Source organism: Bradysia coprophila, chromosome II (genome assembly GCF_014529535.1).
Source record: "Bradysia coprophila strain Holo2 chromosome II, BU_Bcop_v1, whole genome shotgun sequence".
In the NCBI taxonomy this organism is placed as follows: domain Eukaryota; kingdom Metazoa; phylum Arthropoda; class Insecta; order Diptera; family Sciaridae; genus Bradysia; species Bradysia coprophila.
The window spans coordinates 1,768,116-1,794,966 of NC_050735.1; the positions used below are offsets into that span (position 1 = coordinate 1,768,116).

The 26,851-nt window shown below is 38.2% G+C and overlaps 4 protein-coding genes across 6 annotated transcripts; 1 reads left to right on the top strand and 3 right to left on the bottom strand.

Moving 5' to 3' along the window:
- Nucleotides 1–2,890: 2,890 nt before the first annotated feature.
- LOC119078133 (2-amino-3-ketobutyrate coenzyme A ligase, mitochondrial) lies at nt 2,891–5,139 on the bottom strand. The gene is made up of 9 exons (XM_037185635.1): nt 4,994–5,139; nt 4,711–4,931; nt 4,500–4,601; nt 4,227–4,434; nt 4,089–4,163; nt 3,677–3,782; nt 3,424–3,616; nt 3,185–3,362; nt 2,891–3,118 (listed from the first exon to the last, which is right to left on the bottom strand). Exons 1-9 carry the CDS (start codon nt 5,028–5,030, stop codon nt 2,964–2,966), a joined length of 1,275 nt encoding a protein of 424 aa, XP_037041530.1. The 5' UTR covers nt 5,031–5,139; the 3' UTR covers nt 2,891–2,963.
- Nucleotides 5,140–7,290: 2,151 nt separating this feature from the next.
- On the bottom strand, nt 7,291–17,195 carry LOC119078233 (fatty acid synthase-like). Of its 2 annotated transcripts, none has more exons than XM_037185738.1 (11): nt 16,897–17,195; nt 14,688–15,001; nt 14,416–14,619; nt 12,540–14,357; nt 12,253–12,482; nt 11,532–12,161; nt 10,644–11,452; nt 9,966–10,578; nt 9,283–9,907; nt 8,130–9,216; nt 7,291–8,032 (listed from the first exon to the last, which is right to left on the bottom strand). In XM_037185738.1, the coding sequence occupies exons 1-11, from the start codon at nt 17,050–17,052 to the stop codon at nt 7,370–7,372; spliced, it is 7,149 nt and encodes a 2,382-aa protein (XP_037041633.1). In that variant the 5' UTR covers nt 17,053–17,195; the 3' UTR covers nt 7,291–7,369. The 2 variants fall into 2 exon arrangements, with proteins under 2 accessions (XP_037041633.1, XP_037041706.1); XM_037185811.1 differs by having other exon boundaries at nt 7,891–8,079; nt 8,110–9,216.
- A 4,429-nt stretch (nt 17,196–21,624) lies between these two features.
- LOC119078370 (CDC42 small effector protein homolog) lies at nt 21,625–22,878 on the bottom strand. 2 transcript variants are annotated; one of them, XM_037185989.1, is made up of 4 exons: nt 22,624–22,878; nt 22,218–22,362; nt 22,025–22,131; nt 21,625–21,948 (listed from the first exon to the last, which is right to left on the bottom strand). In XM_037185989.1, the coding sequence occupies exons 2-4, from the start codon at nt 22,357–22,359 to the stop codon at nt 21,940–21,942; spliced, it is 258 nt and encodes an 85-aa protein (XP_037041884.1). In that variant the 5' UTR covers nt 22,360–22,362; nt 22,624–22,878; the 3' UTR covers nt 21,625–21,939. The 2 variants fall into 2 exon arrangements, with proteins under 2 accessions (XP_037041884.1, XP_037041803.1); XM_037185908.1 differs by having other exon boundaries at nt 22,218–22,385; nt 22,624–22,875.
- A 1,546-nt stretch (nt 22,879–24,424) lies between these two features.
- On the top strand, nt 24,425–26,344 carry LOC119083890 (UDP-glucosyltransferase 2-like). The gene is made up of 5 exons (XM_037193735.1): nt 24,425–24,597; nt 24,650–25,168; nt 25,227–25,717; nt 25,774–25,832; nt 25,904–26,344. Exons 1-5 carry the CDS (start codon nt 24,494–24,496, stop codon nt 26,303–26,305), a joined length of 1,575 nt encoding a protein of 524 aa, XP_037049630.1. The 5' UTR covers nt 24,425–24,493; the 3' UTR covers nt 26,306–26,344.
- The last annotated feature ends 507 nt before the right edge of the window (nt 26,345–26,851 follow it).

The following is a 26,851-nucleotide window of genomic DNA, read 5'->3' on the forward strand; positions in this document are numbered from 1 at the left end:
CTTATGATATTCTAGCTAAATAAACATCGTAATATGATTGCAGTGTCTGTGAAAGGTTGCAAAGGATCTAAAGAAAACAATCGATTATTTGACAGATGCGATCACGCAGATCAGAAGGTTCTGGATCAAACTCAAAATTCTGGCATCTGCCTTGTCACACACTACCTTTGAAATGAATTCTTCATAGAGATTTTAATGTTAATGCTCGTCAATACCTCAGCTTAGATGATGATAGCTCACATTGATTTTCAATGTTCCTTTATTCATTTTTTTTTCTCGAATAATTATAAAAACAGTTGTCGCAAGAAATCATTTGAAATTCAATTTTCGATTTAATTTTTAAACGAAAATCGCTGTAGATTTGATATTATGCGAGGTCAAATTTTGTGTAAATAATTTTTGTTTACATAAAATAAAACCACCGTTGCACCGATGCCCAACTCATTTATAAATTTCATTTCAAGTCATTAAGTATGCCTATTACATTATACATAGCTATATGAACGCTAGTGACGGCATTCGAATTGGCATAAAATTCTACGATAGAAATTGTGAATTAAAAATTCTAAAACTGATAAATACAACACTGCATTATTCATCGATCTGCGTACAGTGACCATAATCCGTTCAGTGATATTGAATAGCAAAAGTTACATATCAGACCCCAATTTTTCAAAATAAACATAAAATGAGTTCATTGCGTCGACTTGCATTTTGACCTTAACGAATCCTCATCATACCCGCACTGCAGCAAACGGGCGTGACGCAAGTTCAATACCACGAAAAATTGAATACAACCGCCCTACAATTAATGTTTTCGTAATCCGTAGCGTACATCACAATCGCACACGTCGAAATCGGTTAAGGCTTTGGTATTCACGATGATTTCTCTATCATTGCTCAACTTCCACCAGGTTTTCGGTTGAATTCGGGTTGACTTAACCAGTTTCCTAGATTTTGCGTAATGCGAACCGTAGCCTAAATATTTGAAGTAGTCATAATCGAAAAAACCTTAAAGGGTACACCAATGGATGCAGGTCCATGTGTCTTTATTATATTACAAGTGGCAGATGTGGAGGACATCTCACGGATTTTATTTTAATCGACTACGCCAAATGACTTTTTTTCTCGAAATTTTTGCCCAGATTTGTTAAAAAATTAGAATAAAGAAACCCGTGTCTCATCGTTTGTCGATCAGACTTAATACTGCAAAGAATTCTGCACAGATAATCATATTTTGTATGTGACGGACATAAGGACTTGCGTCACCTTCACCCCTTAAGAGTTTTTTTTTATTGATGCCAACAACTTTGAAAAAGTAAAAAAAATGCTAAACAGGCTTTTGTTGGTTGTTGGTCGTCAAACCACAACCAGCAAGCCTGTTTAGCATTAACCAATGGTATTTAAATATTTAGATCTAAGCAATTATTCCAATGTCAATGTTCGAGCAGTATATGAATACGAATTCACCCATAATAAATCGTCATGAGGTCGACTCCCGTTAGACCCGAGGATCGTCAGATAGATTAAAATGGGTGCCAGACTCGTTTGACAATAATCGAGATGTTGAAAGTTATGAAACCGGTCGACATTAGCATAAAAAACCTGAAGCTTTACAAGCCAGAGAATTATTTTTAAATAAATTTTCATGGGTTAGTGGGGTTAGTCCGAGCCAATGACGAGGCAACACACCTATACGTATTTAACTTTAATTCGCAAGGTGTTTACAGTTCACTTCAACCAAATTTGTGGTTTAATTTGCTTCAGCTGTTTTTCAGCTGGTCCACTTGGAACAGGCCGAACCCTGACATTTTCCTAAACCTTAAATGTCAGTCCTTCCAAGGAAATGCGTTCTTCATTGTCAACAGCTGGTACCTATGCAGAGATAGAATGGAACCAATTTCGTATGCAATTCCTTCACATACTCTCCTATGGTGCCACCTGTGATTAACGTGTTGCCTCAAGCTCGCCACAAGCGTTACCAACTTATAATGTCTGTGAAGGTGTCACGCAAATGGGTCCCTATTTTTTAAATGGTGTGAGTGATATTACAGCATCGTAAACATCAAAAACAGCGATAATTTCGGAGAATCTATTCAAAGCAAATCAAAGCAATGTCATTTTCGCTCCTTATATTGTTTGCCTGTACGGATAACATCGAATTTTGAGGGACATCAAAACAGTGGCTTAGAATAGCTTTCGTCTTGTGCTCTCGTTACACATCGCGTGCAAAAATATAAAGAAAACGATCTCAATCATACCAGGGCCTACTTTTTGGAAACTAATTTCTTGAATTTCTCGAAATTTCTTGAATTTCTCGAAATTTCTTGAATTTCTCGAAATTTCTTGAATTTTCTCGAATTCGAGAAATTCGAGAAACTTCAAGAAACTTGAGAAATTAGTTTCTTGAAATTTCTTGAATTTCTCGAAGTTTCTCGAATTTCTTGAATTTTCTGGAATTTCTTGAAATTTCTTGAATTCGAGAAATTCAAGAAACTTTGAGAAATTCAAGAAATATTTCTCGAAATTTCTTGAATTTCTCGAAGTTTCTTGAATTTCTCAAAGTTTCTTGAATTTCTCGATTTTCTCTAAAAGTTTCTAAAAAGTAGGCCCTGAATCATACCCATAGTCAACGCATGGCAAACGAAACACTAAAATAAGGGATCAATTGAACGTTAAGAAATCTGCTCTGATGCTACGCTTACAGTGTACGTATCGAATCTCGGTGACAATGACTGGCCTAAATGAGTTTGACTGAGGCATCATTCAGTTGCAAAAATCAGAACTTTTCCACCAAAAGTTTTCTCTAAGTACGAGAAATACCAGCTTTCGTTTTCAGGCTTTCGAAGGGAAATTGCAGCATATGCAAGTAAGTTCATTCACCGAAATGTAATTTTATTTTTAGTTTTATTTTAACCTCGACTGAGGAAATGCGTCAATATGAAATCATAATCTTAATACTACTAGATGACTCCCAATTCCTTGCCAACTTGAATAAATGCATCGGTACATCGATCAATCTCTTCTTCAGTGTGAGCTGCCGAAATTTGAACGCGAATTCTAGCTTTATCTTTGGGAACGACCGGAAAACTGAAACCAATTACATAGATGCCCCTTTCTGAAAATAAAATAACAGAGACGCTGCATCACTAATGCTCATCCTCGCAAAGCTTTTGAAATATACTCAGCATTTCATCCGCAAAAGTACTTGCTAATTTCGCATCGTATAACATCACCGGCGAAATTGGATGATCCATGCCAGCGATGGTGAAACCAGCCTTGGTCATTGTCGTTCGAAAGCGTTTTGTATTGCTTTGGACTTTTCTGCTCAATTGACTGGAGTTCAACAGCATATCAATGACCTGAAGTCAACATAACGTTTCTTCCGACTCGTTCGTATTTAACTAATGTAATCTTCCCAACCTTTATTCCAGTTCCGACGACTGCTGGCGGTAAGGAGTTGGAAAACAGATATGGTCGTGATTTTTGACGCAATAAATCGATCAGTTGTTTTGGACCGGTTGTGTATCCTCCGGAAGCGCCGCCTAATGCTTTACCCAATGTCGAATTGATGATGTCGATGCGACCGAGTATTCCGTGGAATTCTTCTGTTCCTCTACGGTTTGTAATTTTTTTTTTGTCAGGAGGGTATTGAGAGTTTTCGTTTTACACATACCGTCCTGTCTCACCAAAAAAGCCAGTTGCGTGGCACTCGTCAACAAATACCAAGGCATTATATTTATCCGCTAAGTTGCATATGTCGGTAAGCGGTGCAACATTACCTATTTAACACAAAATTTTCACGGACATTTCAATGGTCGCTCAAATATTTACCAACAGGCAGGGACTATTTTCGGGAAAATATTTTCTTCATTTTTCCAACATTTTCCCACATTTTTCACAAACATTTTCGAAAAATAGAAAAAAGTTTTAGAAAGAGCGGGAAAATGTAGGAAAAATCGTTAATAAATGCGAGAATGTTGCCAAAAAATGAGTCCTTGAGTAAAACTGTAAGAAATTGTGAATCTGAGTGGCGTGGTAAAACTAATTCACACAGTCTCTCAGTAATTGCACAGCTAAAAATTTACCATCCATTGAGAATACACCATCGGTAACGATCATTTTTATTCTCCCATCAGATGCCTTGAGCTGCTGCTCCAAGTCTAGAAAGTGTAACGACTATGAGTCGATGCAAACTTATAATACAACTAATTGCCTTGCATCACCCTGCATATTTCTATGTTGATACCGTGACTTTTTCGCTTTGCACAAACGGATACCGTCAATGATCGACGCATGATTCAATTCATCCGAAAATACTGCATCGTCTGGTGTAAGAACGACCTCAAATATTCCCGCATTCGCATCGAAACAAGACGCGTACAGTATCGTGTCTTCGCGTCCATGAAATTGTGAGATTTTACTTTCCAATGTCTGACGGTGCAAGTGTTCTCTATGAGCTTCGCATAACGACAAAACTATGACAAATTATATCTCACCTTGTGAATGTCTTGAGTGCCACAAATAAAACGTACAGAGCTTAAACCACATCCGTGTGATTCCAACATTTGTTTGCTATATTGTATGATTTCTTGATTGTTCTAAATATAAATTGACGGTCAAAGTTGTGTGTATTCATACGTTGATGGTTTCGAGGTGACTGATTGAAAATATATGTTGGATTGTTGGATAATGTTTTGGTGTACTTACCGACAACCCCAAATAATTATTGGCACAAAAGTTTAGGATTCCGCCTTGGGAACCCTTAACGGTAATGTTGGTACTCTGCGACGAAGTGATAATTCTCTCATTTTTGTACGTTCCGGCCAATTTGATATCATCGATTTGTTTCTGCAAAATATTACGAAACTGTTTCGATGCCGACGTATTGGATAAATTCCGATTTCCGCCGGATATACTGGCAATGGATTCTGGAAAGCGGAAAATAATCTCAAAATCATTTCCCAACAGAAACAAATTGTTTTCAATTCACTCGTTAGATGTACGGAGCTGAATTTTAACGAATTCATCTCGTCTTCGGTTAATTCCAACTAATTGATTCAATCAAACAAATTTATTTTTGTTGTATCCGACGAGATGAAGGCGCGTCTGAGTACTGAAATACATTTTTTTTTCTCTTTTCATTTTCTAACAACGAATTATGTGTGCTGCGTGCGTAACTCAATTTTTGTTAGTTGTTCCTCCATCCAATTTAAATATATATACGGCAAAGATTGTTATGTACGTGACGATGATTATGACGATGATTTATGACGATGTTTAAGTACAACACATTGGTCATGTGTAGAGCATGTTCAGAGAATCAATATATGAAAATTATTGTGACATTTTCTTCTTTCACATCACCAAATATTGTGAATGTTATACAAATCAATCGAAAGCTTGTTATTTAGTTCTACAATCGCTAAACCGAACTGGTGTGCATAAGTTATTTTGCACCAGCTGGTCCCATTTGGAATTGTATGTGACCATACAATGAGTTTTTAAATCACGCAAAAAATCTTCATAATCGATCACTTCAATTTACCCTGCATTTACTTCTGATGGATCTGCGTGAAAAACTGATTTTGATGACTTGAAGTATGTTTCGGTTGCATCGGTCTCCCAGCTATCAAAAAAGCAAAGGCTCTATACCAGATGTGCGCAGATAAAATCGGTTTTCTCTTTGTCAGTGTCCCAGGGACTCCCTGTCCCTTAGCAAATTACGTAGTCCGTCAACAATTTCGCTTAAAACTTTCCAAGTTGTGTTTGTTTTTCCAGATTATAAATTTCTTCTTCTTCTTCTTTTTCAGCCTGTTTCTGTCCACTGCTGGACGTAGCGCCTCCCCAATTCTCTTCCATTCCGAACGATTAGTTGCCAATCGTTGCCAATTTGCGCCTACAATTCCTTACGACACACAAAATGTGATCTCGAGGTCAGTCTTCGGTATCAGACTTTTTCAGGTTGCAAATTTCTTGGTCTCAGAAGCAGATAGATGTTCTACTGGATGGACTTTCATAAGCTTAAGCTCTTGTTTCACAAGGAAAAAATTGATCCTGGAGGCGCCCTCAGAGTAAAATTTCAAGTGAATCTAATTTTTGCGATTTTTCCGTAAATTTCTGACGAAACATGTTACAATTCCTTATACGCATCATAAGCTTTTTAAAATCGTGAGATTTTAGTTCAACCTTTTTCTACGTAATTTTGAATTAAGCGTAAGCCGCTAGTTCTCGAGGTCGAAGCAGCCTTCTTTTTCTAAATTCATTCACTTAACGTGAGTCCAGGGGAAGGGAAGAGTGTTTAAACTCTGTTTGTTCCTAATTTATTTTATTTGGCTTCATTTTGATAGGCATTTCAGCTGTGTGATGAAGATAGGGAACGCCAGCTCGCTGTGATTCACTTCAGGTTATACTCTTCACTTAGTATATAGAAGTAAAGGACGGATTAGGCTTAGTCCAATCACTGATAAATCACTAACGGTACCAGAAGTAAGCAGTTTCTTAAGGTATAAAGTGGGCCAGTTTTTGTAGTTAACGATTAAATGACTTTTCAGGGACTATTTTTGGTAAAACATTTTCTTGGAATTTCCAACATTTTCCTAGCTTTTTCCATATACCTTTGGCAAATTTGAGCAAAGCTCAAGAAAATGAGAGAAAATTTAGGAAAATATAGGAAAACACATAGTCTAGTGTTTGGTAGTACTTCTATTTAAAGTTTTAATATGCCGAGGGGGAAACCACTCTTTTTTATTGACGTGATTAACATGACTAACCACTGATTAACATGAAGACGAATAAGTGATTAACCAGCATCTAACTAGAGGAATCGTCACAAAACTACAATTAATAGTGAAATATGGTGTTTAATCATGGTAAATCACTGATTAACCGTGCGTATTCACAACAATCATGTTGCTGGTTAACAGATTAACTGATTAGCCATGTTAATCACAAAAGAGTGGTTTCCCCCTCGTAATATGCATTTGTCTAGCGTTTGCTAAAAATTGATTCAACCGGTTTTAGACGTGGCTAGACATGGTTTTAGCGAGACAATACGCTGCTTAGCTTTTTTGCGGCCAGAAAATGAGACGAACTCGATTTTGTTTCCACGGTAATGATGCATTTTCTGGCCGCAGGACAACAAAATTACGCATACGTAACTGTCTTCGACGATTGATTTAAGACAATTTCGTTTGTAACCCTCACTTCGTTAGGGCAACAACTAGACTAAACAACTATTTTTTCTGTCATCGTGATCTCCTTAGACTCGGATGAACTGAAACACGACTCGATTTTGCTTTTTTTAACATTTTATTATAACGTCCAATGACTCCAATGACCAAATGCAACAAGAGACAATTTCTCGACTTTAATTTTTAATGAAAACGTTAGCAAAATCCTTACGCGATTCTAGGTTCGGATTCATTGCGTTGACAATGTCAACAAGTTTTGGATTATCCAGTATCGACTGATGATTACCATCGATAAATTTCAACGTAACCAATCCTTCTGTGAATTTATGCAGTTCGTAATCTTCATCGATATCCGTTACAATTGCATTGGTCGGTCGAACCAATATGATCGGAGACTTTATTTTCACAATATTATCCGTTGAATTACAGTGAGCCGCGTATGTTCGATTGTAAATTCCATTGCAAAGTATGTGCAAATGATCCACGTCGACGTCCTGCTGCGACCATTTAATCAATTCCGTCAATTTGTCCAATTTACTTTCCCACGTTTCGACCTGTTCCATTTTGCTGCGAATATTATCGAGATTCTCCTCGGGGAAAGCGGATTGCATGATGTTGAAGATCAGCTCCAGTTGAATCTTTTCGGCTGTGACATCCGTTGACTTAACAAAATTTTGAATCATCTTTTTCAGTAGTATTGGCGATCCATCAATGCACAGCACCAGTCCCTTCTTTCCATAACTTTCCAATATTCGCGCACATTCGATAGCAATAGATGTACCGTAGGAGTAGCCGACCAGGTAGAAAAAGTCCTTGTTATCGAAAGTGTCAATCAGATCCTGAAAAAGAAATTTTCAGCGTCAGTGCCGGAAGTAGTTGGTCATTACTATTACAAGACGTTGTGTATTTCTATCACACCTCCCTAAAATATCTAACCTTTTCTATCGTACTGATCAATTCCATGTTCGATTTGGTCTGGTCATCGTACGATATCATGAACACGGGAATATTCAAACCACTGGCAATTTTACTCCACGACGCAGTTTCGCCTTCAACTCCGGGAAACACTGCCACGCACGAGTCAAACTGTTCATCACTGTTCTTACTCGAGATGCGTGAGAACAATTTTTTCGGACTGTAATCCTTCGACAACATTTCCATGAAATAATTAAAATCGAGAATCTTGTCATCGTCCCTGCTCTTATTTTGACCGCACAAATTGTCGGTGTCTCTTGCACTCTCATCCGAATATTCCTGGAGCTTCAAAAATGTCAAAGATCTCAGATTCTGCGTCGTCAAAATAAGGCCGAATTCACGTTCCAGAGTTTGACGGATCTCCACTGCCATCAACGAATCCATTCCCAACTCAGACAGAGACGTTCCCATTGAAATTGATTTAATGTCACGGATGCCCATCACATTCAGCACACTGTCCACAATGTTTGTTTTGGCTGACTTTCCGGTATTTTTTTCCGCCACCACCATGCTCAGAACGATAGGATCACCTGTCGTCAACAGAGCGTCCAATTCGCGGAGACACGATGATATTCTTTGTTGTACCGTACCAGCTATTTCCACATCTAATTGTCCGCCGGTCATGTTCGCAACTAATCCCACCTCACCCACAGCACCCCATTGAATTGCCTTTCCCTTAAGACCATCGGCACAACGCCTTTCAACGATACGTTCCATTACAGAGTTGGCCATACCGTAAACCGTTTGACCGGCATTACCCAAACCACAAGATACGCTAGAGAATGCAACGAAATAAGACATGGTCGGTGAGACTTTTCTCGAAATCGTGTCCAAATAGCCGGTAGCTTCCGCCTTTGTAGACATGCCGTCAGTGAATGTCTGAACTGTTTGATTGTCGAATATATCGTCGTGCAATGTAACCGCCAAATTGAAAATTCCGTCCACTTCACCAAGTTGTTGCGCTTCCTTGAAAAGGGCTTTGCATCCAGATAAGGTGGTTATATCGGATGTACTTATAATAACATGACAACCATATCCTTTCCACAACCTACCATGAGCAATTAATTGAATTTTCAGATCAACTTCGTTTTTGAGGGAAATTCATTCGACTCACCGTAACCTATGCTTTTGATAATCATTAGATATCCCTCGACTAGAACTCAGTACCAATTTCCTAGCTCCTCTTAGAATCATCCAATCTACCAACTCCATTCCGAATCCACCCAATCCACCAGGGATAACGTAAACTTTCTGGCTATTAAAATAGGCTCGAGGCAATGCTCTGATCGGGAACGTGAGTTCATCGTGTGGATCCTTCCGAATCTTTACCATCACCTTTCCAACATGCTTGCCAGTGCTCAGATAGCGATAGGCTTTTTCAATTTCATTGACACCAAACACCGTCGACGGCAGTGGTCGTATAATTCCCGTTTTCAGATCCTTGTTGATCAAATCATGGATTCGCTTGCGTTCAGCTGGTGTGGCTAGGAACAAATTATCGGCCAGCACCGAACGGAACGACATTTCTTTAAGAAAATTGCCCAAGCCAATTTTTGTGTCGTTGCTTAAATCGAATTTTCCAATTTCCAAAAAGGTGCCAGCTCGTCCCAAACATCGTATCGATGCGTGCAGTTTGTCGTCGGATAATGAATTCAGAACGTAATCGACTCCTTTTCCTTTGGTTTGAATTTTGATCATTCGCTCGAAAGAACAGTCTCTTGAATTACCGATGTTGCTCTCTATATGACGACAAAGAATTTGATTAACCGAATGCCGTCAGAGACTTGTCTAAGGTACCTTTCAATGCTGGAAATTGTTCCAACAAAAATTTCTTCTTGGCCTCATTGGACACGGTCGTGTATACTTCCATGTGGTAGGCCAACGCAATTCTTATAGCAGCTAAGCCAACACCACCACTTCCAGCGTGTATGAGTACCGATTTTCCACTGGATATCGGATTATGCAGAAAGAAGGCACAATAGACGGTAACATACACGACTGGAATCGTGGCAGCTTGCCGCAGTGTCATCGTATTCGGAACGATCCAAGTTAAATTGTCCACCGCTTCAATTTGTGTAGCCATCGCACCAAATGCTGACATACCCATCACTCGCAGACCTTTCTTATCGACGCCCGAGTATTCCAAACCAAGTACGCACTCTGAATGAAAGCGGCTAAGATTGAAAATTTCCACCGATAGTCGGGCTGTTGCAAGCATCACATCTCTGAAATTTATCGACGAGTATTGGATGTTGACTATGTTTTTGCCAGAGCTTTTCAATGGCCCACCCAGCCAGGACAGAGATGATAGATCGCCGTTGTGTAATGTGTTCACGTAAAAGTGTTTGTTACGTGGAATTTCCTCCTCTTGTTGACGTAGTTTTACGTGTCGATAACTTCCCCATTGACCCTAGGATAGCATCGATAAAATATCAGTGAATTACGTCACCCCTGATGTGAGTCGCTCATACTTACATTTCGATAAACATTTATTGCAAGTCCAAACATCAATTGCTTAGTGTAAAACGGATTCTCTAAGCTAAATGGAGGTGCACGATCGTCGTCCACGAAAAATCCCTTCACATTTTTGTAATCGGGCTCTTTGCGCAAGCAATTAATAAATCCAATCAGACCGGATGTCGGCTCGTTCTGACCGACCAAAATCACGGAATTATCCTTTGCAGCTTGACGCACTCCAGTGACCCATTCGAATTGCGTGTTAGTTATGTTGACGATTTTCGGTGAACCGAAAATTTTTCGTTTGATCGGTTCCAGCAGAACCAATTGTTCGTCTTCAGTTAATATCGATGCTAGTACGTTGAATGTCGAAGGAGTCTCTAGATCCGTTTCAGATAAAGATTCGCGTGAGATCAAGTATCCACCGTCTTGTATGCATTTCATAACATCGTCGAAGTGGTGCTGATTTTTCAGGAATTCGGTGACGATAACAAAAGTACAGCCAGCCATTGTCGATAAGCTAACATTTTCCACTGGTACTCCCTCGAAATTGTTTCCTTCGTCGGACAACAATTTTAAATCAATCGAAATTGATGGAATTTCTTGCAGAACATCGTTTAAGAGTCCAATTATTGGGGTGTTCTCCTTGCATCTGAGTTCCACAGCTCGTACTTTTAGGGTGTGACTATTTTCGATCGCCAGCTGCGTGCATACTCTCAGCGCATCATCTTTGCTAACTTTCATATTGATGTAAGGTAAGAATTTGTAACTTTCTAGTACCAGGTGACCATGTGCTTTACGCCTTGAAACAGCACTTGCAACCATTCCTGATTTAGCGTAAAAAGTGGAAGTTGAGATGTTGAACTCAAAACAGACTTTGTGTTTAGCAACTCTAAAACAACCTACCAACAACTTCAATGCCTCCTGCCTGGATGATACCCAATTCGGGGCTCATTTTCACGTCGAAATATGAATCCTCTTCACTCATTTTACCAGCTCTAGCCATGTGATCCTTGGAATTAATGCGCAATTTCTGTATTCGTGTGGGCAGAAGGAGTGACCGACTGTCTCTACGTAAAATTTGCATTTGTAATATGCAGTCCATGAAAGCGACCCAATTCATGTTCCATTTTATTTTTCCACACAGTCCATCGGCCCGACATTCCGATACCGATTTGAACAGTCCACCGTATTGATAGCCTCGGATTCTCAATTCCTTGTAAAAGTCGTCCGACTTCATCATCGGATAATCAGTTCGCTCGATCGGAGGTAAATCAGTCAGCGGTTCAGGGTGCAGTAGTTCTCGAATGGTACCCGTTACAATGGATGTGTTGCCTTCGGAAACCTCAAAGTTACCGGTACCATAGTGAATCATTATGGTCAATTCAATTTCTTGGCCCGGCGTCAAGGCTGTGGCTCGCAAGAAACGAATGTCCTCGAATTCTACATCGACGAAGTGATGAATTGGTCCTTTCATTTTTGCAAGTGTTACCCACACTAATTCCAAATATCCAGTGGCAGGGAACAGACACCGGCCTGTAATTTAATTTCGTATTTAAATCGGAAATTCAGTACAGTGCTAGTCAATGTTTCAGTCCATTCTTTGACACATTGTCCTTTAACTTACCGTCAATCTGATGTCCTGTTACATACACATAGTCATCCATGTTTACTGATATCTTCACTTTACGTTCTCCAGTTGATTGCGATTTTTGTGCCCCAAACTTGGTGACATACCATTCCTCACTGTGGTCCCACGCCATCAACGGCGATATCCGCGGTGTGTTCCTTGAAACCGGAAATTCGACTGGTGGATAAATCTTGTCAATGGACATCGTAAGTCCGTTCATAAATAGCCTAGATGTGATAAAATTGATTAATTGATTCAGTATAATGCTGTATCGTTAAACATACTTTCCGATTGCACTCAGCACAAACGTATGAACACTTGGATGTCCTCGTTGTGTTAACGGTACGTGAATTGCATCTGGAATCGATTTTTTTACGATTGCTTGAAGCAAACCGTGTGGAGCTATCTCGATAATAATTGCGTTATCCGGCAACAGTGCCGCTGTTTCTTCAAATAACACTGGGTTCAGTAAATTGTTGACAAAATAGTTGGCGGTAACATATTGATTTTCAGGCAAATGCCATCGATTCTTCGGCACACTTGTACTGAGCCATTTATCGGATCTCTTTTTCGGTTTGGTGAGAACTCTGCTCAGATACCTTTTCAGCTTTTCTCCAATCGGTGCAATATACTTCGAGTGATACGGTATGTTCGATGAATTCACTTCCTTAGCAAGAATTCCTTGAGCTTTCAGTTTCGTTACGAAATCGGAAACTAATGCTGCAGGTCCAGATATTGTTGATGACTCAGCACTGTTGTGACAGGCTAACTCAATTCCCGGTGGCAGCATGCCAATTATTTTTTTGTAGCCTATTCCCACAGCAGCCATTGATCCTTTTAAAATTGTACACTCTTGGGATGACAAGCCCCTGTAAAAGGCCAACAAAATCGTTTCTTCTAACGTCGTTGCTCCATCCGCGTAGCTGCAACAATTTTCTCCAGTTGAATGACCAATAAGATAATCAGCTTCCACGTTCATTGCATGAAGCAGGTCAGTTAGCGCGATTTGGATGGCCATTATTCCAACAAATGAGTTAACGGTGTTCTCAAATATTGCCGGATCTTGAGATGTGATAATATCAATGACATTCATCCCGTAAGGCCTTAAACATTTCTGGCACTTCATTATGCTGTCTTTGCATATTGGAATTTCCATCAGTGAACCACCCATTCCATTCCATTGTGAGCCCATGCCGCTGTACATGAAAACTACTGGCCGTTTTATTCCCGTAAATCTTTGAATGGACTTGTTGGCACAAATAGCATTGCCCTCGGGATTATGGGTAAAAATTCCAAATCCTCGATAAAGAAATCCTGGCTCTTCCTTACTTTGGATATTATGCAAAAGAGCCACATGCTCCACATCTAATGGGCGATCTGACAGCGAATCCAGTGCTCGTTCAACACCAGCTTCGGTGCGACCAGACCAAGTCACAAGCCGTGGAAGTGAATCTACTGGTGCACCATTATTAATTTTCGTTTTGGAGGTTCTTACGAGAAGAGCATGTGCATTTGCACCACCGAAACCGAACGAATTAATCCCTACGAGGTCTCCTTTCAGCTTTGTTACTTCGGTACACACTTTCAGCCGACCTTCTTCCAAAGCTTTGATGCCCTTTCGATTAGATTCGAAATTGATATTTGGAGCAACTTCACCTCTTTCGAATGCCAGAATTACTTTAGCTATGGAACAAAGCCCCGAGCTCGACTCGGAATGGCCAACATTGGACTTAATCGATCCAACCAATAATGGACTTTTGCGGTTTTTACAAAAAATATTATCTAATGCAATACATTCCTCTGGATCGCCGACCACCGTGCCGGTGCTGTGGGCCTCCATATACGCGAGACTCGATGGATCGATTTGAATATCGTCATAGAACTCAGACAGTAATCTCTGTTGTATTCTGCCAGCTGGATAGGTGATTCCTTCTAACTTGTGACCGTCGCAATTCGTTTTCGAATATAAAACTTTTGCGTAAATTCGCTTTGCATCTCTGGCTTTTTGTAGGAAAATTGAGCATATTGCTTCAGAGCGAACATATCCAGTCGCACTATTATCGAATGGACGACAGTAGCCATCTTGTGCCAAAACTCCTAGTCTGGTTAATAATTTGTTGCAAAATCATTTTGTAACAATTGAATGCATGAACGACATACCTAGCAAACTGTAAAGTTATTAACGGATGCATGAGCAAGTTTGCGCCACCAACAATGGCTGCATCACATTCGCCACTTCGCATTGCCGTGAAAGCAGCATCTAAGGCATACATAGAGCTGCTACATGCCGTGTCTATCAAAAATGATTGACCCAATAGACCAAGCGTGTACGATATCCTATTGGCTAGCATCGCACGACTACATCTGCAACGGTAATTGAAAAACGTGATACAGACATACAGTAATCATCAGTCAGCAACTGCTGAAAGTACCCCGTAATACCGAATCCACCTTCAGTGGCTCGATCGTAGAACCAAGTTTTTTCTGCTTCAGCAAAACAGGCTCCGATAAAGACGCCGGTGCGTGTGCCACGTAATGATTTCGGATTAACGCCAGCATCCATAATTGCTTCGTACGCTTTTTCGATGAGGATACGACCTTGTGGGTCCATGGAATGAGCTTGTTTATAATGAACGCCAAAAAATTGTGCATCAAATTTGTCGAGGGCTCCAATATTTCCCATACGCTTTGGAATTTCCGGTGAATAATGGGGCCATCTGGTTGAGCTGTCATCAACCATATCAATCTGTGTAGAAAGGAAGAGGAAGAGGAAGAGGAAGTATTAGGGCGTAAAAAGCAAGTGAAAGATGGTCGAAAGTAAATTCTTTTAATAGGGGAAATATAGCACGGCAGAGTAAAATAAACCAGGCAGGAGCGGGGTTCAGTTTCGAAACGTCAAATAAGGGACCTAATACACTGGATGAATATGAACTCAAATGAACACTGACATAAATTAGGGTTCCCATTTTTCAATTTTGAAAAAGAGGACATTTTGGCATCAAAAAAGAGGACAAAAAGAGGACGCCTTCACATTCAAAAAAGAGGACGAAAAGTCAATTTCTGACGCGGAATTACAGCGACTGTACATGCACTTTGTGCAACTATTGTAATTTACACCACAGCTCATGCTAAAAAACCAAAACAAAAATGCCCTGTGCAATATTCACTGAAATCTTCCTGATATTCTTTTGGATTCCTTCTCAGTCCACTTCATATTACCTGAATACAGACTTCGTTTTACCTTATTCTTGCGTGATCTTTGGTATCTCACACAATGCTACAATGTTCTTGTAAAATGACTAACTTTTAATTTAATGTATGAAAGAATGAGGTGGTAAAGCATGCGAGCGGAGCGAGCTAAAAATCTTTTGTGATGAAGAGTTCGTTGTATTACCTTTCAGAGATTATCTGACAAAGAAGATTATTAGTTAATGCCGCGCAGCGAAAATTTTTTGTTCTTTAGGTATGAGCTGCATCAAATTTACTTAAAAAAGAAGAATACCTGAAAAAAGAGGACAAAGAGGACGTCTTCTTCAAAAAAGTGATGTTCTTAGAATTTTTGTAAAAAAGAAGAACGAGACGAAAAAAGAGGACATGTCCTCTAAAAAGAGGACGAATGGGAACCCTACATAAATTGAAAAATTTTGTTCGCAAAAATTATAAGGCTACTAATTTATTCAGGTCTCTAGTCAAATAAGGGCTCCTGCCTGGTTAACTTTACTCTGTCGTGGATATAGACATTGCGACATTCCTTAGTGTGTAAAAGTGAATTGGTTCAGTAGGGTGTAAAATACAGACCATTGTACAGTGGCGATTGAAACGTGTGAACTGAAAGTGACAACACGACATTAGACTAAATAATCCGTGTTACTAATTCTACCGAGGTTTTCTGATGATTTTTTGAGTATTTTCTGATAAAATGTCGTTCATACAAGTTAAACAGCGCCAAGTTGAAGTTAAACAGCGCCAAGTTGAAGTTAAACAGCGCCAAATGTATTTTCAACAAACATCTACGCTCCTACAAGTAGTTGTTCATCAATTTTTCTAACCGCTACTGTATTGATATTTCGATTTTGGCGGCTGTGCTGTCTACATTTGGGTAGATTCAATTGGCTCAATTAAGTTGGTAAAAACATCGGTCGTATTTTAGGAGCACACCGAAGAACAATTTTTTTTTGCTTAGAATGAGGTTTAAGGTCGATTAAAAATAACTTGTGGAAACATCTTTTCCCCATTATTGGCGCCAGTAAAAACAGAGAAATAGTAGCCCGTCCACAAAAATTTCGTCATTTTAGGCACTACAAATCAGTATTCTCGGGTATATTATAGTTATTGTATCTGTTTTGGACGATTGATTTCGCGAGTTGTAGCCCGAACGAAGTGAAACAGATACTCAAAAAAATGTTCATGCAAGGGGTCGAAAACCCGAGAAAAATCTCGAAACACCCTCATTTTCGGCCCCGCAGACACATGAAAAAAATTCATATCGTCCGATATCGTCACAACAAGTGGCAATATTCGAGTTATATAACGCGATCGTATAGTACACTAATTAACCTCACTGGTGCAGAACACATTTAGTCTCCACATTTTATACTTATTTCATCATGAAAAAACCAGCAAAATCACTCTCAGTCTTACCTTATTGTAAAGATTATGCTCTAATTCATTTATATCATTACACTTTGGAAAAACACCAGATATTCCGGCGATGCAAATATCATCCTCGGGTGGTACTGCTTGCGCCCGCGACATTATTTTGCGTTTTTCGCAGTTATTAACTGTGGCTGCTGGCATATCACCGACAGTTTTTGTAGTTACTTTTTTCGATTAAGTGAATTTGTGTCCAATTTTTTTTTTTTTTTTAATTTTTTTTGTATTTCCTTCCTTTTTTATGCTTGCACCATAGTATCACCTTTACACTTTAGCCACAAACTGATACAGTTGAAAAACGATTAACCGAAGCGGTATGCGTTTATGTTCCTTTTATATTGGTTTTCACGCGATCGGAATAAGTATATGTTAATTGCAAACAAATTAGAAATGGTTTAATATTAATTAGTGCTAGTCGAAGTGCTGTATTTTAAAAACCAAAAAAGCGATGGAGTCTCATAAATTAGGTAAGCCAAACGACAGTACAGTTTCGCTATATTACGGATTCTGTTTTTTTTTTTTAACACGTAGGGAATAATGCTCGAGCAGGCACTTTAGGTACGCCGGAAAGAGCTAAGGGAGTCGAGAAATACCTCCAAATGAATTTCTAAAAATCAAAAGTAAAATTTTTGATTTTTAAAACTTTATTTGGAGGTATTCCTCGACTCCCTTAGCACTTTCCGGTGTGCCTAAAGTTGACAAGTCCCCAAAACCGGCAACGTGTTAAATCTGTGGGCGAGTTTTTCTTCAAATTATTTTTTAGACAGTTTTCCAATAATTTATTTAAAATCGTAAGGTGAAGTCAACTTTACTTTACGGAGCCAAAACGTTACATCAAGTTTTTGAATAAAATCCATACCTAACTTGGCAATGGGGTAAATTTTGCAAATGGTACTTCTTGTGTGATTAATCATGCATCAGATCGATATATCATTGAGTTGTGAAATAGTAATTTATTTACAGTGTGTTCTCATATATTTACGCACTAGTGCGTAAGGAAAGTTCGTAATAATGACGAATGAGTATCAAACTCCATAAAAATCTTGTTCTTAACTTAACTTGTGTATAAACTGTCTAATTAGGCAATGTGAGATTGACTGTCAATCATTCAATGAAGAAGGAAAATCGATATGTGTCGCCAGTATCATATGGGTCGCATTTGGGATCCTTACTAAATAAAATAGGTTCGTACGGTTCGTCGGTAATTTTACGTTTCCGTTCGATTTACAGATAGCAACCAGATACAATCGCATGTTACCGAAGCCCAAGTAACAATCATATCATTCACTAATGCGCAAGAGACAATTGAATTTATTTTCCGAAATCTGTGAATTGACAAGCCATACATAAGTAAGCTCGCTGCACTCTCAGGAGATGATGTTTTTCTATTTTGTAGCTAAGTTCTATAACATCTTTGGATACCACGGATGGTAACACCGTCTGTTATTATCTCTCTTTTGCATGTGTATACCAAAATAGCAAGAAAATGATCATTCGAAACATAGCTGTATTTGTTACAAATTCAATAGATGTGACCAGTCAAAAATGAAATCAACGATTTTTCATGTTTCATCTTCTTGAAAAAGCAAAACAAACTTAGAGAAAAACGATTCACCAATAAAGGCTTATTGTTCCCAATACGTCCCCAAAAAAAGAATCAAATTAAATTCTCATTTAAATATTTCCAAAAGTTCTATCGATCAAAAATCAAGTCCAATGTGTTCTAGCATGGTGGTAATAACATTTTTTTTTGTCTATTTGAACTTTTATCAAAATAGCTAGGCGATTAGAAATTTCCGTATAAATAGGTTCAAGAAAGCATGCATAACTTTACGGTATATTGTTTGTATAATTATTAAACTTAAAAGGTTTTTTACATGGCACCATGGTGAAATAATTAAGTAAAAAGAATTCAGATTGTTGGCAAGTTGGTATAACAAAAAGAATTTGAATAAATAATCGAAACATATTCTTATTGCCATACTCGATAAATACTACAAACGACAATTTTGGACAATTAATTGTTTCGGAAGATGTGGTTTTAAAGGAAATAATTCATGGAAAGTAGATAACGTTCTTGCTTGGGACCTATGAAATAAATCGCATAAAAACTTGATCAGGATAAGTCAGGGTGGAACATTATGGCCAAAACGTTTGTTTACTTTATGATTGAATTAGTTCATAACACTAGATAACATCGCATTTACTGTGGAGGCCACCTCTTTTCTATAAAAAAAAAATGATTATGAGCAAAGACAATACTCTCTCTCTCTAGCAATCAAACTCTCAGTTCTCTGTGTCAAATTCACTCCTTATTTCTTTGTATTCTACAAACATGATTCTACATTTTGACTGACTACGCGTAGATTGACCACTGTGCTACGCTGTAATTTACAAACTTTGTAATAAAAAGGCTACTTGACACTTTAACGACCTTAAAAAAAGTAGTTTATCTACCTAGGTGAAATAATAGCAGTGAAAAAGTGCTATTATTTCGCCGTCGGTAGATAAAATAGCGTATTCACCTCTGTCCAAATGTTTATTTAGACACTTGGGGTTATAACATTCGCCTTCGGCTCATGCAATAACTCCCCAAGTGTCTAAATAAACATGTGGACAGAGGTGAATAATCTACTATTGATTCACAAAGATCACAAGTTGTGTAATATATATTACACACTTGTCACGAAGAAGTCGAGGCTTGCCGAGACTGATAGTGACAAGTGTGTACTCTATTTTATCACATAAGCGAAAACGAGACAACAACATAGAACTGAAGTGTAATTTTTGAATTAAACTTCTAGGTAAGTAATTTTGACATCCGAACACCGCGCGTATGTGATAATAGTACATTTTCTACCTTGGTGTATATTTCGAGAATAACTTCGTATGTACAATTGTATATAACGAGCGCCAGCGAGTGTATATACAATTGTACATAAGAAGTGATTCGAGAAATATACACCAAGGTAGAACAATGTTTTATCTCCTGCAAGCTGATATTTCATACATTAGCGAAATAACCACAAAAATTTGGATGTAAAATTAATTAATTAAGCACGTTGTTTTAAAACGCATTCACAACAAAAAAAACATCATACAGAGAATCCTTTATTTACTTACTCACACACATATACTATCCACCTCAACATTTCGTTCAAATCACATCATTTCGACTACTCTGATTATTTGATCGATGTAGAAGTGACTAACGAACCACTACCGACACCAATTGCACCGCGTTATGTGATTTGTTGGCGTAGTGGTCGGCATGTTTGGTTGATATGCTGCTGGTCCCGTGTTCGCTTCCGCCGTTCGGCGATTTTTTTTTTCAAATATGTAGATGGAAAGTAAATTTACCCTAGGTGGGTTATGTGTGAATTATCCAATCGTATAGGCTGTGGTTATGTATGTGTTTGTGTTTATATGTAGGAACGCGTAATGTATGAAATATCAGCTTGCAGGAGATAAAGTAAATAATGCTCGACCCGACATAAAGTCTATTAAGTTAAGATCTCCGCAACAGTTTGCTTGAAATATTATGCACGGAGACCTGTTTATTAAATGTCCGTTTCACTGCAAAATTTTACTTTTACAATCTGAGCAAAAAATATCTCAGCAATACAAAAAATACTTAAGAGGCATCGATGCTTACCTACTTAGCCTACATTTACCTGTCTCATATTTCATTTTTGATGATATCTTTTCGTTAGAATCCTTTCTGAAATATGTACGACCGCAATAACGGCCACGAATGTGTTAGCTTTAAATAAAAAGCAGTTTTGGTTGTTGTCGTTTCACCAGCTCTGAGAAAGGTCAGCAGTTTAACGATTTTTTCATAAGCTGCCCCGTTTTCTCAGAGCTGGTGCTACAGCCAAATCTATTTTCTGTTGAAAGATGGTCGTTATTGCGATCCTATATTTTTTGAAAAAGGATTCTGATGGAAAGATATCATCAAAACTAAACTAAAATCCAGTATTTAAAAAACGCCCAAATGTATGCTTTTCAGCGAGGCATCAATGCCTCTTAATGGGATGGGTCAAAATGATCCGGGCTCGTTTCCAATGTCAGACAATTCCTCATCGAATTTTTCTAGCAATTATATCGCATTGGTAACGTCATTTCAATGAGGAGTTACTGTTTTTGGTAGCTGCAACGATGTACACACTAAATAACTCGTATGACATAACCCAAATTGATAAGTTTGTGTGCCTAATATCTAGCCTACATTTAGGTGAGGAACTTGTTCGGAAGTCACGTTAATCCGGTGGTTCAGACTGCACTTGTTATTGGATGTAAAAGGCTGTTAGCGAGGTCTATAAAGGAACGAACGAACAAACAAATCCTAAAAGTGAATTCGTCTCCATTTGTACTACGCAGACTATAAATACGGCGCCCACAATTGCGGTCAACTGATTGTAAATGAGGCAATCCATGGCCTGTGCCGTGACTAACGAAACTTCAAAACAAAATAGCTCGACATCTATCAGACTTCTCTTAGAGCGTCTCTGTGTCGTTCTTTTATCGTCTATCTCGTGACAAACCGTCGTATTCATCCGTCGCGTCGGTTCATTAGTAGATCAGTGATGAAGTTACCTGGACGTAATTCTAAAAAAAGTCTTATCTCACAACGAAACTTCGTTCATCACGACACAGGCTATAGAATTCATCATCTGTGATACTTTCAAGCCACAGGCCATCGAAGTGTTCTACCTGAATGAATAACAACTGAGTTCACGTCAAATAAACTTTTTATTTCTCGAGATTATTTCTTTTAAAGTTTAAGGCCTTTGAGATTACCAAATAAATTGCAGTTTTATATCAAATAAAATAAAAAATAAAAAACTTTCGAGTATTGGCTGAATACAATCACTTAAGTCCTACATATCCTATGGGCTAATAGTAAACAAAATTTAGTTGCACTTCAGATAAAACACAAAACAAAACATAAACAAAAAGAAAAAAAAATTGAATTGTGAGAGGTTAAACTAATAAATAAATTAATTGATTAGTGGAAGCTCTCTCCTCGTACTAGCACGCCTGAAACGAGATGATTTAAATTCATAGTAACACTCGGTTCAAACTACAAAAAAAGAAGTGTTTTCTTGTCTTTCACCTGCATTCGTAGCGAATTCATCTCGTAACCACCTTTACTTTGCATCTGATTTTGAATCTCTGTTAAGTGGTTCGTTGACAATTCAACGTCTGCCGATCCGATATGGCCTAAATCATTCCGAAGTGGGAAGAGAAGATTCGTCTAAATCTTTTCCTTGACAAGATCCTAACAAAAATAAAATCTTCTTTTTTACCTGTGTGAACGAAATTTGTGGGATTACCGATCATCGATCGATCGATTGGGATATTGTGGCGATGTCGTCGTCGGGTCGGACTTTGCGGCTGGTGGAAGCAACAGGAAAACCATTGAACCCAAATATCACCGGTCGTAGCCATATTCTAAAACCAGCTTTGTCAAAAACCTTCAATAACATAAATTCATGAATGGCATTGCTGATGTGTGTATTATACTTGAGCAGGATGAGTCAGATTTACATTCACTGAACGAATTTTTTTTTTGTTAACCTAACTTTCGTGTTATGAATAACAAAATTCAATTGACTCATAAAAATTCATTCATTTCAACAGGCCCGAACACTTTGTATGCATTTTGTTTGTTTGTTCTGTTACAATAATCACGGTGTTGGTAATAATTCTTACCTCTCACAGTGATTTTTTTCTTCTTTTCTTTATCAAGCTACTGCTCTACAAACTGTTCCTGCCATATGAGAGTCCAATTCACGCAATAAATATTGGTCAGCAAATGAAGAACATATTCTTAGACGTGTCGAACATTGGCTGTAAGGCACTTTTATGTTATAATTGATAAAGTAAATAAAAAAATAAATGGAAAAGATCAATGATAAACAAAAAACATCGGAAGCAAAATGATGACAGGACGGATTTGACATATTATGGAATGATTTTACGTAATTTCGAATTACGTTTTTACGTAAATTTGATTGATGTATGGCAATACTTTTTTGAAGCAAAATATTTACTGAGCGTTTCACATTTAAAACACCAAGAATGTGGAGCTATTTCGTTATGCATTAACCGTGAGTAGATGCTAAAACTGCGAAAATGCTTTTGATTATTATGCTGTAGAGTTAACAAGTAAAACGGGAGTGATGTGTTTACAGCTTTGAGTTTAACAAAGTGAATATGTATTACACATAAAAGAGGTTCAATGTTGATAGAGCTTGTAGTCCAGGCGCTTGTGTAATTTTTGTTCTGCGTACGAAATTATGGAACAAAACTTCTTTCTGGAAAATGGAAAACCGATTTTCCGCCCAAAAATGTCGTTTATCTAAACAACTTAACCTAACACATATTAAAAGTTTTACTGTCTGATCTGGTACTTCATTTGAAGATTTTCATACAATCGCTAAACCGAACTGGTGTGCATACGTTATTTTGCACCAGCTGGTCACATACAATTTCAAATGGGACCAGCTGGTGCAAAATAACGTATGCACACCAGTTCGGTTTAGCGATTGTAGATTGGTTTCAGAAATCTTTGCTTCATTTTTTTGAACATGCTTTTTCTATATAAGAATTCATTTGTTGGAGCTTGTCGTTTATTATTGCTGTCGTGTCGATAACAGATGACAGTCGTCTGTAACAGGTTAAAAGTCAAATATCTTCCAAACTACAGAATCTTTTCGGGAATTGTTGTTTTGTTTTTTCAAGTATGGTCAGTATGGTTCAACGCCGCTATTTTATCTTCGGAAAAAATGGCCTCAGCTATAACTATTAATTTTGCATGAAGCCGATAGCTAACACACAACGTCATCTACTCCCGAAGCCCCGAAACCGAGGCTTTAGTCGTTTACAAAAAAATCGTTTGGATTTTAACTGCTTTTAACTTAGTTAGGTTTGTTGGTTCCATTCTGGACTTTAGTGATAATAAAGGTAATAGAAGGTCAGTTCCTAATAAAATATGACTTTTCAGTTTTTCATATCCTGTTAGAGGCGACAATCATAAGACCAGTATTATTATCAGGCCCATCGATCAAAGTATTTTTAATCGGTTTTATTTCAAATCTTGTACTTCAATTTTTTAACATGCTTTACTATATAAAAGACCATATACTACACAGAGCTTGGCATTATTTTCGTCGTCGCTATTGATAACAGATGAATATTCGTATGTGACTGTAAGCGGCTGTTCCCGAACCCTAAAAATTTTTTACGGTACAGCTACAAAAATCGATGGCTAAAATGTCGCGATTTTCCCTGATACAATTAAATTGTAGCTGCCTGTTCTTTTTTTTGTGTGGTGCAATAATGAATAGTAAAAAATCCAATCAAAGCAAAGATAAGGTTGATTAGATATGTAGCCTCGGTCTATGATATGATAAATGAATTGAACTTAATTTGAACTAAAGTTTAGTCATTCATTACATCAGAGTTCATTTAATTTATTGCATGTTCACAGTTCGTTTGATAATTTTGATAAGTGAGAAGCATACACGGATGCTTCTGAATATTTCTATCTAATCAGTTCAAATCAACGCGGCTTTTAATTATGAAATTAGGACAAGTCATCTTCTGCTGCGCTCTGCCGTTTTTCGTGTCGGCTGCTAACATTCTGGGTTTGATGGGTGTTCCATCCCCATCGCATCATAACTGGTATTACATAAACCATCAAATTGTGATTTGCATAAAACATTTGTTCTCGTAGGAATCGAAACGTATTTTACAAACTAGCGGCCGATGGTCATAATCTAACGATTCTATCTGCCGATGTCGATAGAGAAAAAACGCCTGGTGTTCATTACATTTGGGCTGAGAAGGTCTACTCAAATCTGTACAATGGATCCGACGCTATAAATTTTATGGATATAGCGAAAGAAAGTCCATACGAAACAATTGTATCGTTTTATGGCTGGGGAATAACTAGCTGCGAGGGATTCTACAAGTCGCAAGGATTTCGAACATTATTGGATTATCCCGACGATTTCAAATTTGATTTAATTTTGGTGGACTATACCTGTGAACCGTGCTTGATAGGCTTCAGTAAGAAGTTCAATTATCCACCCACAGTGGGATTGAGTGCATTTAGTGTTCCTCATTACACGTATCACTACATTGGTGGGCACAGACAGTTTTCGTTCGTTCCACATTTCGTTGCTGAATACGGTGGTAAAATGGACTTTCTTCAGCGTTTAGATAACTTCCTGTTGTACATGTGGGACGATTGGTGGGACTAGCGTCGAATGAAAGTCAATTCAAACGTAATAATTATTTTGTGTCCTTAGGTATTCGTCGAACCAATTCCTACCTCAACAAGACGCAGCAATGAAAGCTGCCTTTAATGATCCAAATCTACCAGGCGGTCGAACCCTCTTACAAAAAATGATTCTAACTCTTTGCAACACCCACTTTTCGATTGAGAAATTGGAACCGTTACCACCAAACATTATTCCTGTCGGAGGACTTCAAATCCAAGAACCCAAACCGCTAGACAAAGAGTTATTGCAATTCGTTGAAAAAGCGAAGAAAGGTGTCGTTCTCTTCTCGCTAGGTACCAACATGAAAAGTGAATTTATGGATGAAACTCGTACGAAAGCTTTCGTAGAAGCGTTCAGCCAGTTACCCGATTACAATTTCATCTGGAAATATGAATCCGATCTGGGAATACCTTTGCCATCGAATGTAAAAACCCTGGGATGGGTGCGTCAAAACGATATTTTGGCTCATCCTAAAACGAAAGCTTTCATATCACATTGTGGATTGCTGGGAACTCAAGGTGGGATTTATCAGGCCAAGAGACCGATTGTTTTAATATCGTCTATCAAATTTCAGAAGCCGCATGGTACGGAATCCCTGTCATTGGTATCCCATTCTTCGCGGATCAGCATCGTGTAATGCTTGAATTTAACGAGATTGCGATTCCTTTTTAATTTTCTTTCTTTTTTCGTTATCTAAACATTAGAATTTACGAAATGGTGTTCGCGAGGGAACCAGTGTTCTTTTAGATTACTTCACGTTGACTGTCGAATCCATAAAGACAGCCGTAACGCAAGCTACAGAAAATCCAAAATACTTCCAAAATGCGCAGCGTCGTTCTCGTCTCTTCCGTGATCAACCAGAGAAACCGATAGACCGTGCCGCATTCTGGATTGAATGGGTCATGAGGCATGCGGACGAACATTCGGTCATTCAAGTACCGATTAATGATTTGGGAATTATTGTGTCGCACAGTTACGATGTCATCGGATTTTTGTTGGCCGTTTCAATATTGATTTTAGTGATGCTCGTGTACATTGTAAAGAAATTGCTTTTGATAGTGATAAGGAGTGAAGGCAAAACTCATGGTAAACAAAAGAAGCATTAAGCCGAAGCACTTTGGTGCTAAAGTTTGCTCAAGTGAATAAACGAAGAGAAATTCGAATTGATTTTAATTTTTAATTTAGAGAAATGAGAGTAACAATGAAGTAAACGAAAAGAAAAGTGGAGTTAGGAAGTATATTTTTGTATGTGAGACTCGATGTGGAGAAGAATATTCTTGTTAAGAAAGAATTTATTTCTCGTTCCACATCAAGAGTAATTGTTACTTGGGATCAAAATTCGGTCTATTCCATCTGTCAAAGTGACGTTTGAAACGTCAAACCAAAATTTTTCTGCCAAATAATTACAAAATCGTTTGCTTTTCTAAAAGTCTCTTCTACTGATAGAATTGAGGAAAAATAGGTGACTTCTTAACTATTTGGCAGAAAAATTTTGGTTTGACGCTTAAAACGTGACTTGACAGATGGAATAGACCGACTTTTGATCCCAACTGTCAAAAATATACGAAAATCGTTAATAGATCGCATCAGTCAGGCTCTGACTGGCGATACTGGACTATTCAGTTGGCTCTTTCAGTTGGTGAGCCGTTTGA

Excerpts from the sequence above, each read along its gene's own strand:
- LOC119078133 (XM_037185635.1), bottom strand. The coding sequence starts at position 5,030 with ATGAATTCGTTAAAATTCAGCTCCGTACATCTAACGA. Across the intron at positions 4,435-4,499 it reads GCACTCAAGACATTCACAAG|ACATTGGAAAGTAAAATCTC; the intron begins GTGAGATATAAT and ends TTGCACCGTCAG. Across the intron at positions 4,164-4,226 it reads TCAACATAGAAATATGCAGG|ACTTGGAGCAGCAGCTCAAG; the intron begins GTGATGCAAGGC and ends TACACTTTCTAG.
- LOC119078233 (XM_037185738.1), bottom strand. The coding sequence starts at position 17,052 with ATGCCAGCAGCCACAGTTAATAACTGCGAAAAACGCAAAATAATGTCG. Across the intron at positions 14,358-14,415 it reads ATAACTTTACAGTTTGCTAG|ACTAGGAGTTTTGGCACAAG; the intron begins GTATGTCGTTCA and ends ATTATTAACCAG. Across the intron at positions 9,217-9,282 it reads TATCAAAAGCATAGGTTACG|GTTGTGGAAAGGATATGGTT; the intron begins GTGAGTCGAATG and ends TGCTCATGGTAG.
- LOC119078370 (XM_037185989.1), bottom strand. The coding sequence starts at position 22,359 with ATGGCTACGACCGGTGATATTTGGGTTCAATGGTTTTCCTGTTGCTTC. Across the intron at positions 22,132-22,217 it reads CACAAATTTCGTTCACACAG|GCCATATCGGATCGGCAGAC; the intron begins GTAAAAAAGAAG and ends GGAATGATTTAG.
- LOC119083890 (XM_037193735.1), top strand. The coding sequence starts at position 24,494 with ATGAAATTAGGACAAGTCATCTTCTGCTGCGCTCTGCCGTTTTTCGTG. Across the intron at positions 25,169-25,226 it reads TTGTACATGTGGGACGATTG|GTATTCGTCGAACCAATTCC; the intron begins GTGGGACTAGCG and ends TTGTGTCCTTAG. Across the intron at positions 25,718-25,773 it reads TGGATTGCTGGGAACTCAAG|AAGCCGCATGGTACGGAATC; the intron begins GTGGGATTTATC and ends ATCAAATTTCAG.